The sequence below is a fragment of the Zonotrichia albicollis genome, chromosome 7 (assembly GCF_047830755.1).
Source record: "Zonotrichia albicollis isolate bZonAlb1 chromosome 7, bZonAlb1.hap1, whole genome shotgun sequence".
In the NCBI taxonomy this organism is placed as follows: domain Eukaryota; kingdom Metazoa; phylum Chordata; class Aves; order Passeriformes; family Passerellidae; genus Zonotrichia; species Zonotrichia albicollis.
This window is the reverse complement of record NC_133825.1, coordinates 49,545,705-49,558,687: the sequence shown is the minus strand read 5'-3', so window position 1 is coordinate 49,558,687 and position 12,983 is coordinate 49,545,705. Positions and strand designations below refer to the sequence as shown.

The 12,983-nt window shown below is 40.6% G+C and overlaps 1 protein-coding gene across 9 annotated transcripts in view; it reads left to right on the top strand.

Moving 5' to 3' along the window:
• The window catches only part of EBF3 (EBF transcription factor 3), a 123,192-nt gene extending 110,410 nt beyond the window's left edge, over window positions 1-12,782 (top strand). For 4 of the 9 annotated variants that reach the window (XM_074545416.1, XM_074545415.1, XM_074545417.1 and 1 more), the window contains exons 12-16: window positions 706-771; window positions 1,420-1,597; window positions 2,796-2,984; window positions 3,565-3,654; window positions 9,873-10,342. In XM_074545416.1, coding sequence (XP_074401517.1) covers window positions 706-771; window positions 1,420-1,597; window positions 2,796-2,984; window positions 3,565-3,654; window positions 9,873-9,904 — 555 coding nt within the window. In that variant the 3' untranslated portion in view covers window positions 9,905-10,342. Of the gene's footprint in view, window positions 1-705; window positions 772-1,419; window positions 1,598-2,795; window positions 2,985-3,456; window positions 3,655-9,872 lie in introns of all 9 variants that reach the window. The other 5 variants (XM_074545413.1, XM_074545412.1, XM_074545411.1 and 2 more) reach the window with 2 other exon arrangements.
• Window positions 12,783-12,983: the final 201 nt, after the last annotated feature.

Below are 12,983 nucleotides of genomic sequence, written 5' to 3'. Positions count from 1 at the left end.
CAAGTACTCAACACTCTCTGAATGTGAAGTCATTTATGAAGTCCTTTACAACATGCAGTCAAAGAGGTTAATTGAAAAATTTCTTAATGTCATTATGAAAGAACTAGATTAACCCAAGTTAATTCACTTTATTGTTCAAAATAAAGAGGAATAAGCATTGAACTCACTTGCAAATTTGGGGCATGAATTAGGGGTGAGATGTTGTCTTTAAGGACTCTGCCAGTTTAATTAAGATATGGAAAATTACTTATTGTTCTTCACCACTAAAGTGCTAGGAATTAACAGCCAAATGTGATGCCTGTGCCTTTCATATCTCTACCATGTGTTTGTTTGTTTAATACCCATAAGACTACATCATTAAACCTCAAGCACTGATTTCACTAATTCAGCACGAGAGCTACATGCTACAGCAGCAAACACCTTTCCGAGTCAATCATAATTGAACAGCTGGATGTAAAATGCAATATTATTTTTAGGCTCGTCTCTAACTTTGACTTCAAACCACAAGCCCTGTTTTCCTCCCAAACAAAATACCTTCCTATCTTTGTAATGCATCCCCTAAATATAGCGGGAGCACGCGGGCGGCACGTGATGTACTTTATCCATTTTATCAGTTCCTTCCAATTAGCGACCCTACAACTGCCAACATTGCTGCACTGCTCCTGTCTTAGTGAAACATAACGCGGGTTGTTTGTTTTCCTTTAGGAAGTATTACTTAAGAGAGCAGCAGACCTTGTTGAAGCCCTATATGGGATGCCCCATAACAACCAGGTAGGTCAGCAGCGCGCTCTTTGTTCCCACGCCGACACGTGTAGATCAATACCTGCTCTGTGCAGGGCTGGCAGAGCATCAGCACGTTGCCTTTGTACACAGCCAGGCTTTGCCAGCCACCTTGAGGGCAGTGTGATGTGATGCAATGCTCCGAGGGAAGCGCTTCATCTTCCCCTTCTCCTCTCGCTGCTCGTTTGCCTATCAGAAATGACAATTATGTGCGAGGTGCCAAAAGCATAAGCAAGCATTAAGGCAAGAGAATAACCTTGAACTGGGGCCAAAATATACAGTGACTAATGGGAAGTCCTAAAGAAATCTGCTCAGCCGAGTGGATCAGCTGTACTGTATTTTGCAAACTGCTGAAAATACAACTCCTGCCTTGGGCGCATAAAACCCCTGTGACGATTTTCACCTGGCTTCCAGTGCTAAACTGGAGTTTTATGTTAATTTCTTCATTTCTTTATATTTACTGTGTTGAGGAGCAATTGGGCATGGGAAGGAAAAACAGGAGGTGTGGTTGGAACAAGCAGCAAACCCCCCACCCTCGCTATAATTCCACGTGAATCTCTTCGGTAAATTTTTGCACTATTGCAACTTTGGAGGTTTGCACAAATCTGAGTTGTCAGTGCTTGTTCCGTGTCTCCCTAGGAAATAATCCTGAAACGAGCAGCTGACATTGCTGAGGCGTTGTACAGCGTGCCCCGCAACCACAACCAGATCCCCACTCTAGCCAACACTCCCGCCCACACCGGCATGATGGGCGTGAACTCCTTCAGCAGCCAGCTCGCCGTCAATGTCTCCGAAACATCGCAAGCCAACGACCAAGGTAGGTGGGGTTTCAAGGGTTAATCCTACACCTTGTTGGCTGCTTTTGGCCCGTTCGTGCGAGCTGATGTCACTGCCGTGTCCTCCCTCTCTCTGTCCCCCTGGCCGTGTGTCTGAGCGCGGAATGAAATGCCGTCTTTAACTTTTCTCGTAATATTTAATTCTCCCTGTTCTTTCATTTACTGTTATCATAAAGCATCTCCGGTGGGGGAAAAAAAATACAATTGGCAAAGTGTAGAAAGCTCTTTGTTATTCGCAGTAAATTTACAGTGTGTATGGTTGGTTTATAAAATAATTATGTCTCTGTACCTCCACCTGGTTTTGGAATATTTACACAGATAAATCTAATTTGATGTCTGTGATTTTAAAATACTTTGTTTGTAGGCATGTGTGACATATATGTTACTAATAAAAGTAATAGTTGATTTAATTTACCTGTTGTAATTGAAAATGCATGTAGCATATTGCATTTAAAATTAATTTTGATACTAATGAAAGGAGGGAAACAGGATTATTAGATATGTTCAAACGCATTTTTTTTTGCTTGCAACGTAATTATTAAATTGATTGCTCAGATAGGAACAAATTGTTGTTTAAAATCCTGATTCCGCTATGTTTCCTCTTCTAAAAAGATTGTCTTTTAATGCGTTTCCAAGCTAATAAGCCTTATAAAATTCTGTACTTGCTCTTGAATTAGTTTTCACTGATGGCTACACCTTACGAAAGCTTGTTGTTAGCATAAAAAAATATCAATCACAAAATGAAGACCCCAAAACAGCCTTTTAAAGTAAATCACCGCAACAAAAAAGTTTTTCTTGTCAGCTCTGGCATTTGAAGGTGCGGAGAGGCTGAAAGTTCACGCAGTGTGTTGGTACAAAGCGGGACTCGAGCCTGTTGATAATTGCTCCTAAAGACAAACGTGAAGGCACCTGACACAGCTGGATCGAAGAGAGCTTTTGTTGGCTGTCTGTGCTAAGAGGAGAGACAACATAGAGTGCTCGCGGATGATTTAAGTAGGGTTGGCGTGATAAGGTTATCTCAAGCTGCAAGAGTTGATAGGGCAGTGAGAGACAACTCAGAGCAAAGCTGTGCAATCAATTAAAACTGTGTAATATATGCTGCATGAGGAAACCCCCCAGCCCTAAGTCTATCTTATAAAATAACATTATTTTTTTGGGGTGGGGGGGTTTCTAACACAGTAGGTTACAGTCGCAACACAAGCAGTGTTTCCCCGCGAGGATATGTTCCCAGCAGTACTCCTCAGCAGTCCAATTACAACACAGTCAGCAATAGCATGAATGGATATGGCAATGCCGGCATGCCCAATCTAGGTGTACCAGGTTCCCCTGGATTTCTTAATGGCTCCTCAGCTAACTCTCCTTATGGCAGTAAGTGTCTATTTTTGGTAACACATCATCATATAGATTCATATTTACTACAAAATCAACTCCTTGCATTGTTTTGATTTCCTCTATTGTCAGCTACTGGATAAAAGGAGGGGTGACTCTGGAGGCTGGACGTAAAAATGAAAATAATAAATTGATCTGTTTGTGCCAGAATACAATCTCAGATAGAGAAAAAAAAAAAAGAACGAACAAAACAAAACGAAACAAAAAAAAAAACCAAAATAAAAATTGGACTGCGCAATTCGTAACAAAAGTCCAACACAAAAGAGTTTGCCTGTTATCCAGAGAGTGGCCAAGCCAAGGCATTTCATTTTTATTTTTTTATATATATTTTTTTTATATATATATATATATCTCTATATATATTTTAAGAGGCAAGGCCCTATCACTCTCTTTTTCCGTGTTTGCCGTGAAAACCTCAATCTGAGTCCTGATTATTTTTGCTTTATTGCAGTAGTGCCGTCAAGCCCTACCATGGCAGCCTCTTCGGTCACCCTCCCTTCAAACTGTAGCAGTACACACGGCATTTTCTCATTCTCACCTGCCAATGTCATCTCTGCAGTGAAACAAAAGAGCGCCTTCGCTCCTGTTGTCAGGCCCCAAGCCTCTCCTCCACCATCTTGCACCAGTGCAAATGGAAATGGACTTCAAGGTGAGCCCGATCTCTCTCAATTTTCTCTCAGCTGCCTTTTTTTTCTTTTTTTTTTTTTTTTTGTGCTCTTTTTTTTTCTCGGGGAGAAAGGTACCTGGCTGGATTTTTCAGTGCTCTTGTAGCGATGCAAAAAACAGGGGGAGAAATAGGGTAGAGTGAATGGTCTGCTGAGATTTTGAGGTTTTTAGTTCATTTTTGATGCTTGCATTAGAGCAAACACCAGTTGTTTTTCTGGCATTTTCCCTTAGGAGTCCGTGCCTTAAATTTTAAGGGAAGACTGTATCCCGGAATGCCTCTTGGAGGGTTTGTGTACTCCTGGTGTTTTTATGTTTTCTGAACACATTTCTGTGGATGTTTAAACCCAGCAGTGTTCTGGCAGGACACGGTGTGATTTCCTCACTTTATATAGGGTGCAGTAGTGATTTTAAATATGTCAAGTTAATATAAGTCAGGTTAAGCCCTTACTCAGTGGACTGAGCTTTCCTGGACTAGGCAGCCCTGTAGGCAGTGGTTTGCATGCTCTGGTGGTGCCAGCTCTTACTGTGGTGTTAGAGTGGTTACATCCCTAAATGAACTAAATATTTTAGTTTGGGCAGGAAATTTTAATATTTAGTCCTTTTTATTTTAAATTCATAATCCATGTGATTTCATGTGGGTAATGCAAGAAACAAGTGATAAATCAGTGGCAGAATGTCCATGGCCACCTGCAGGGTGTGGGGCAGGAGGAATTATGGCACAATGTCCACAAAGAAGTCACCCTAAAAAGGAACACTCATGGCCAATTTTGCCACTTTTAGGGGGTATTTTGACATGCATAAAGGTGCATTAGAATCACTGGGAAGGTTTGTTTGCCTCTGCTGGAATCTCAGTGCACAGTGCAGTGAATTGAGGCACTTCAGATCCTATTGAAACCAGGAAGGGTTGAGGACAGTCTCATCCCAAGGTCATCACTCCTCTTGACTTCTCAGCTAAGCAGCAGCAGCAGCACAGGATTATTTATCCTTTATATCACCATGACACCCCTAATCCAACCAGCATTCACAGGCAAACAGATGAGGGGGATTTTAATTTGCCAAACCAATCCTGGACACCAGCATTTTGTGGGGTGCTGAAGGCATTTTGGACCCAATCCCATAAAGCTGTCCACCCCAAATCCACTACAGAATCTCAAAATGAATCTTCCTATAGCTTGCTCTTAACTTCTTGGCCAAAAAAACCCATCTGAGACCTTGTTATGCACTCAGGTCAACAAAGAGCTGAGAATCCAGATGCACAAACTCACTGTAGCATGATGCTAAAGGAAAGGATAATTAAATTAACAGTTTTTTGTGTATTTCTTTAGTGGAAGCTTCACTGTGTTACTACTGTAAGTAGAAAACTATATCCATATTCTTAGAAAAGATAATCCATTCATAAAATAATTCAGTGTCCTACTTTCCTCTTTTTGTTAGAAGGCACTGATATAAAAAGTAAATACTGAAATAAAATAATGAAAAAAAAAGGAAAAATGAGATAGTAAAATAAATAATAAAAAATAGAAAAAAATAAAATAAATATATAATATAAATGTGGTAACATATGGCTTAAATGTGAGGCAGGAAGATCAACGAATTGATTTTGATTTACTTTGATAAACGCAATTATTTAAAGATCTAAATTAAAATGATCCAATTTTTTGCCATTTCAGTGTGTGAGTAAGGGTCTTCCTGTCATATACTTGAGGTTTTAGGTACTTAAAATCTCTAGATTACCTCAAAGTGGGGTTTTAAGGACAACTGGGAGGGCTGAATAAGCCCCCAATGTCCCTTAGTACCTCCCCAGGCCCCCAGTAACTGCACATCTCCATCCTCAGGTACAAAATGCTTTTTTGTACAGCTCAGAAGATGACTTGGAATCAGCCAGTAGTGATTTGTTAAATAGGTCATGAATTCAGCTATTAAGCTGAGCCCAACCTTGCTTTGCACTAAGCTTTTTCCGTGCCCAGAGAGCCCAGTGAAGACCTAAACATGCCTTCAATCCCTGATTTTTGGATGCTGCAATCCATGTGTTGAAATTAAATAGATAATACCACCGATAAATAAATAATTAATTAAATAAAAATGGCCAACTTTCCTCTGTCAGCTGAACCTGAGTCATTTTGTGTTGGGCAGAACAGTGATTAAACAGAACAGAGAAACAGGCAGAATGTCCTTCTGGCCTAGTACCTAGAGCAGCGACTTCCAGGGTTGTGGCAAAATTTTTGCATAATTTATGCAAAGTAGGCAGCACCCCAAGGCGATGCTCAGTGTTGTGGGAGTTAGGGAACTGACATGGAATCACAGAATCCTGGAATGGTTTGGGTTGGACGGGACCTTGGAGACCATCGAGCTCCATCTTTGGGCAGGGACACCTTCCACAGTCCCAGGCTGCCCCAAGGCCTGTCCAGCCTGGCTTGGACACTCCCAGGGATGGGGCAGCCACAGCTTTGCCGTGCCAGGGCCTCAGCACCACCTCACCTCCCCACCCAGGAGTCTCTGTGAGCTCCTTCACCATCCCAGCAGAGTCACCTTCCCTTCTTCCACCTTGATTCTTTGAGTCAGTTCAGACTGAGCTCACAACAGGCCTCAAATTCACCCATTCATCCTCACATCTGTGCCTTGGCCTGAGCTGCAGCCAGGGCTGAGGGGCAGGACCGGGATGGGTTTGTCAGCTCCTTCCTTCATGAGGCATCACCAAGAAAAACCACCAACACTGCTGTGTGGGTACTTATCTACATTGCATTTGATACATAGAGTTCATTAGGGAGCTACTGCTTCTTCCTTCCTATTTTCTCAGTCATTTGTTGTCAGGGAACTCTTTTTAAAGTTTAATTAGTTGCTTTCTGGACTCTGTACAATCACCTTGAGAGCTTTCTGATCAGCACATTTTCTACATTAAGTTAAAATATGGAATTTGAGAGCTGCGGTCCAACGCAGCTGAGGTTTTTTTGGTGATCTTCATGTACAGAGTCTCATTTTAGGGCAGGGTGTGAAGGAGCTGAGGAGATGTCACTGTTAGGAATGGCCACATTCAGGCAAGCCAAGGGGCAGGAAGAGCTCACTGGTAGTGCATAAGAGGCAAAACCCGCAGTTTATGGATAAGCAGGGCCTTGGATAAGAATGGATGAGAATTCAGACAAGGATGGTCCTTCTGCAGGGATTTGGGGGTTAATTGACCCCTCCCTGATGGGTAAACCACTGTAGGGTATCTCTGTGTGGGAAAAATGCTGCTTGTAGTGCATCTAAGTTGGTGAGAGCAGCAGAATTAAGCAGTTCCAGCTGGACCTCAGGGGAGTTGTTTTGTCCCCTAACAAAGGGTTAAACAGAAGTTGAGCTGCCCTGATTTCTGGCTTGTGCTGATGTAACTCTGAGCATCAGGACCACCCAAGCCCACCACACCAGCAGCAAGATCTTGCTGCCTGTGAGCACAACCCCAAAACCGCTCTGTGCTGTAGGACCTGCTGCCCAAGAGTGAGCATGGAGCCAGCTGGAGGTGTCTTTTTTTGGTAAAGAGATCCAAAACAATTTCCAGTGGAAGTTGTCCTTGCTCATGGCAGGGGTTTGGAACAAGATGGTCCCAGCCATTCTGGAATTTGATGATTCAAAGATGAAGGCAGAAGTTAGGAGTGAAAAAGGCAATCTGGGAGATCTCAGAGAGGTCGGGCTGGGGGCAATGCCAGCCAGGGCTCCCCTTTGCTTCCCCCATGCCAGCTGCTTGGCCATGGTCAGCCTAAAGGAGGGCCAGCACTCAGGAGCTGCAGCTCTTGAAGGAGAACTGTCCCCTTGCTGTCCCCAGGGCCTGACTCACTGCTGTGAGTAATCCCACAGAAAAGGGCTTTTGGGCCTTATCCAAAAAGCCACAATCTTGTTGACTCTGCGTGACCTCCACAGTCTATGATCAGAAAGTCAAGTACTCACACAAATTTTTTAAGAGCAGAATGCTGCCATGTGTGTTCCTTAGGGCAGAGAGGCTTTTCCTGTTTAAAACAATGAACATTAAAGGTAGAAAAGAAAATTTTTAGTGAGAGACTACTGGCTGGCTGCAAAGTTGGAAGCACAATATATGTTCAAAATTTGGTTTTCAATCGTAATTTGCTTTCTATAGATTGTGAAAGATATTGCTCTCTGATTATAGGACTATAATGCACAGCAAAAGGCTCTCTATATTCTTTTAAAATTGCATCCTGCTTAATTTTCTGGTCTTCCTCCAGATGAAAGTATTAAAATTATTATTAAAAAACTCACCAGCTCATTTTTCTTTAAGAAGGTGTTTGGTATCAATTTGCACAGCAGGAAGCTCAGTGCAGAAATTCACAATTGTCAAAGATTGCTACTAAAATAAATTGTGAAATGCACATCTGGAGCACCAGCCTTGCACCCCCTCTCAGACTGTGCCACAAAGAGATCTCAGCAAAAATGGTTAAATTAAAGAAATGAGTTGTTTTTTCTTTCCTCCAGAAAAGTATGGCAGCAGATATTCTGTTCTCAGACAGTAGAATCATAGCATGGTTTGGGTTGGAAGGGACCTTAAAGCCCATCCTGTCCCACCTTCTGCCATGGCCAGGGACATCTTCCACTATCCTAAACTGCTCCAAGCCCTGTCCAGCCTGGCCTTGGACACTGCCAGGTGTGGAGCAGCTGATGCTTGAATTGCAGCACGAGGCACTTGAGGACACGGTTTAGTGGTGAACCACAGCAGTGCTGGCTGATGTTGGCCTTGACCTCAAAGGTCTTTTCCAACCCGAATGATTCTGTGATTCCATGGCAGCTGTTCCTTAAAGTGATCTCCTGCAGCCCCAGATAACCAGAGTGGCATGGTGACAGATCTGCTGCTGAATCGCACAGGAGAAGCCAAACTGAGAGTGACGGTTTGGCAGCTCCAAACTCAGGGTGAGGTCACCAGCTGGCCTGGCCTGATGAGAGGTGGAACAGAGGACATCCAGTGAAGTTTGGGATTTTTTTTTTGAGGGTGGTCAGGCCTTGGCAGGGGCTGCCCAGGGAGTTTTGGAGTCCCCATCCCTACAGGAGTCCAGAGAAATTGCTGGAGGTGACATTATGTGTCACCTGTGAGGTGGGGATTGGGCACAGATTGGACTTGGTGATCTTTGAGACCTTTGCCAACCTAAATGATTCTGTGATTCTCTGAAAACATGATAAGGAAACTGAATATTTTGTGCAGAAAGGCTCTCTGCCAATATAACCACAGTTCTCCAGTTAAATTTTGTAACTTAAGTTGCTGATTAGGTTTAAAAAATTCATTATGAAGAATGTTGCAAAATTATAACTTCAGTTTTGATTTTGATATTTTGGATACGTTTAATTGGGGAGAAAAACGGCAGAGTTGGAAGATTTTTATCCTGTTTCACGAATATCACCTAAGCTGTGTTTTAGAGAGGTTTAGCTCCATCCAAATCCACAAAAGGCTCTGGCAGGACCAGGGGCTGCTCTGGGCTGTTGGAGCAGTGCTGGTTTTGGTGGTGTTACCTATGAAATGTGTACAGACCCAGCTCTTCCAAACCATAAAGCTGCAACGGCGAATCTGAAATAAATTAATATTGTTGAAATTAATGAACTGAGAAATTGAAGTTCACATCGCTACACGAACAAATTTATTAATATCTGTTGTACATAAATTAATGAGAAATATCATTACGGCAAAAATTAAACAACACTAAAATTAAAGGCTGTCTGAGCTGTGCTTCTACCAAAGAGTTAACTAGGAAAAAACAGTGGTTGTTGGCATCTCAGTCTTTTTCTATTAAGAAACTCCGGGATATGACTGGTCAGGGGTATTAATATCATGTCTTTTTATGGTGTTTGAGCTCTAGGGTTGGGAGAGGGTTTAGAGCTCTTGGTTTTGGTTTTGGAGAGTCCTTGGCTTGCTCAGTCCTGCTTTTATCGTGAAGTAGAATAGCAGAAAATGAAGTTTTTCTGCCCAGGCCATGAAGAGGTGATTGTTGGGGATGCCCCCAAGGGATGGGGGTTCAGCCAGAGGAGTTGTCATGAGCCTGGAGAGAATTGAGCCTGGGATGTTCTGCCCTCAGAGCTCCTTTCTCGAGGAGAGGCTGTGTGGGGTGATTTGCATGGAGGAGCATCCGTGGTCCTTGCTCTGGGGATGCTCTGCATCCTCCCTGCCTGTCCTGCGTGGCTCTGAGCCCAGCGTGCCAATAACAGCTCCTTTTCTTCTCTTTTTTCTTTTAGCCATGTCCGGGCTTGTAGTCCCGCCAATGTAAAGTCACTTTTGTTTACCTACCGTAGCACCGAGCTGCAGAGGATGGGCTTAGGGGACAAGTTTAGTATATTAAGACATGCTGATGGAAGCAGTATCTTCACGCGGAATCAGCAACAAAATCGAAAATGCTACAGGAAAAAAATTAAAAAAAAAACCCACAAAAAAAAACCCCCACAAAAAAGGAAAAAAAAAAAGACTTTGTTTAAAGATTTTATTTAAACTATTAAGAATCTACATGCAAAACAACCTACTTCTTCATGAACAATTCCATTTTATTGACTGAATTTTTCTCATATTTTCACATTTCTCAGTCCTGGAGAATAAGGAAAAAGCGACGCCTATTTTGTATAAAGTTTCTGATTACGTCTTGGCTATGTCTAGTACTTGCTATGTGTTGGGAGAAACTTTGTGGATGCACCATTTTGATTATCATGAAACACTGATGAAAAATGCCTCCGAACATTTTTCTGTACTCATAACTAGATTCACAATGGTTGTGTATCTCTATAATGTGAAATATTTTTTTGTGGTGGAAAAAAAAAAAAAAGGGGGCCAAGGAGGTTATGAGCCATCAAACTGGAAAAAAAAAAGAATAAAAAAAAAAAGGATGAATATATGATTAGAAAAAAAAACCACACAAAAAACCGGGGCGTGGGGGCGGGCACGGGGGGGTTTATCGTTGCTTAACTTCATCTTAATGAAATGGAACTTTGTAACTTATTGTAGTTAGAAATTGTAACTTTGATATTGAATTCTCTTGCCTTCAACAAGCACACTGACAGAGAAAAAAAAAAAAAGAAATTGCTACTGTCTGTTGGTTTAAAAAAATGAAAAAAATATACTTCCACTGCTAGAGCTTCCTGTTAAGCAAGTGTGATCTGCAACATTTTTTCAACTTTTGCTAGCACTGTATACTATTGCATTTTAGGCTACTGTGAAGTCTATGTTTCTTGTACCAGAAAATTGTCCTTTTGACTTCTAGATCCTTCTTCCCTAATGTGTTTTGTATGTGGTTATAAAATTGTAGACTTTTGTGATTTTGCCAAAGTTGTAGCTAAATATTTATACACTTGTCTTGAATTTTTTTCAGATCCACTTAAATATTTAGACAAAAAAAAAGCAGATTTTATTCCTTATGACCGCTATAAGGAATAAAATAGTCTTATCCATTGCAACACTTTCTTTCACATAAACACTTGCAGTCACTAAGGGAATTTATTTTGTAACATATCAACTATAAATATTGTATTTATCTTTGAAATTTTGTATATTGCTTTTCATCATTTTTTTTATGTTCTTGTATGTATTGGTTTTTGTCCTGGCCTGGTATCGTGATGCTGAAAATAGCATTAAGCCAAGAACTGTTGCCTTCATGTTTTTCTTTTAAATAAATCAGTGTCTGTGCATTTCATTTGTACTTCATAAGGTTGCTATTGTTTAGCCTTTCCATCCTTTCTTTTTTTAATTTTTTTTTCAAAAATTCAAATTCATTGTTTATTTTTATATTATTTTTAAGTTATCAGAACAAATAATTTTGAAAGAAGAAGTCGTTTGTTGTATAGTCAAATCAAAATTGTGCCACATGGCTGTAATGAATACTAGTAGAATATGTGCATGTGATACAGCCACAGAAAAGATGAATCTATTTTGTGGTTGCATTTTTTTTCTTTTCTGTTTGTTTATTTTCTTTATTTTTTTAATTTTATTTTTAATTTTTTTTTTTAAGATTGTAAAAAGTCATTTTTTAGCTGCCACCCATGACTTTGCCACATAGCTGAACTGTGTTTACTGGAAAAATTCAGAGGCCTAAAGTTTAAAAATAAATTCACTTCTGATGTTTTAATTAAAATGTTTGCCACATGAACTTCTCTGATGCCTTAAAAGTGAACTTCTTTGAAGAACTTTTGTGCTGTTTTATCACAGGCTTACACCACAATTGTTAATCACGACTTCATTTGGATGATTTCTGGTGTAAAAACTAAGGGGGAAAAAAAAGCACAATCCCGGTGTACAATTCTGCCACTCCTTTACGTGTCGATTTTCTGCTGCACTCTGCATTCTCCCAAACCCTGCTCTGCTCAAAACCGGGGAAGGTTCCACGGGAAATCAGGATCACACCGAATTTTTAATATCTGGGAGTTGTTTATTTAGGTTTCTTGGGGTTTTTTTTAGGGAACTTTTTGTAATCAACCCGTAGCCGACGGTACTTTTTAAACTGGAATGACCTCCGTTGTATTCCGTGGCTCTCAGTGCCAAATCCAGCCAGAGAAAACGTGGAGTTGTTTTTATTTTTACTTTGCACTAAATCCTTTGCCAGCGCAGCACTGCAAAACACGTTGCAAACTGCAGCAGAATTCACCTTTTAACCAAAAAAGGAGGGATCATTTTGTTAATTATTATTAAATTTTTTTTTTATTATTATTTTTGTTTTTTTTTTTTTTTCTTTTTGGGCAAAAAATAAATGCACATTTTAGTCAAGCTTTTCTGGAAGGTTTAGAAGAAGGGTTCAGCGTAGCACAGCTCTGTGAGCATGGCCAAGGTGGGAAAGCCTGAGAAGTCACTTTGGAACTGAATTGCCTCCGTTATATTTTGTCTAAGTAAGGTTTTGCTCTAAAAAAAATTAAAAAAGAGGTCACGTGTACATGTTAAGAAAGTCTGCAAGTTCCTTCATAAATGCAATCTGTTTGTGTTTTAGATTAATTAGTCAATGCACTCATTGCTTCATTGTCTCCAGACGGAAAGCTTCACTAAATGGTAGATTTTACTGTTAAAAACCCTACAATAAGATTGTTTTATCTGTACATTTTTTCATATATTTAACTGTATAAAAAAATGTTCATTTTACACAATATTTAATTAAAGTATTTCTTGTCTGTGAATTTCATTTTTAGTAATTTTATCTGGTTTGATTATTAAAAAAAGTGACTAAACACTAAACGAAATAACGCAACACTGGGGGTTTCATTTCTAAATATCGGAATTTTTATTCCTTTGTTATGAAAAATCCCAAACCCTTGACGTGGTCTTTCCAATTCCCTGGGAGGAGGATGAGGAAGGAGATCTCTGCTCTGCAGGGGCAA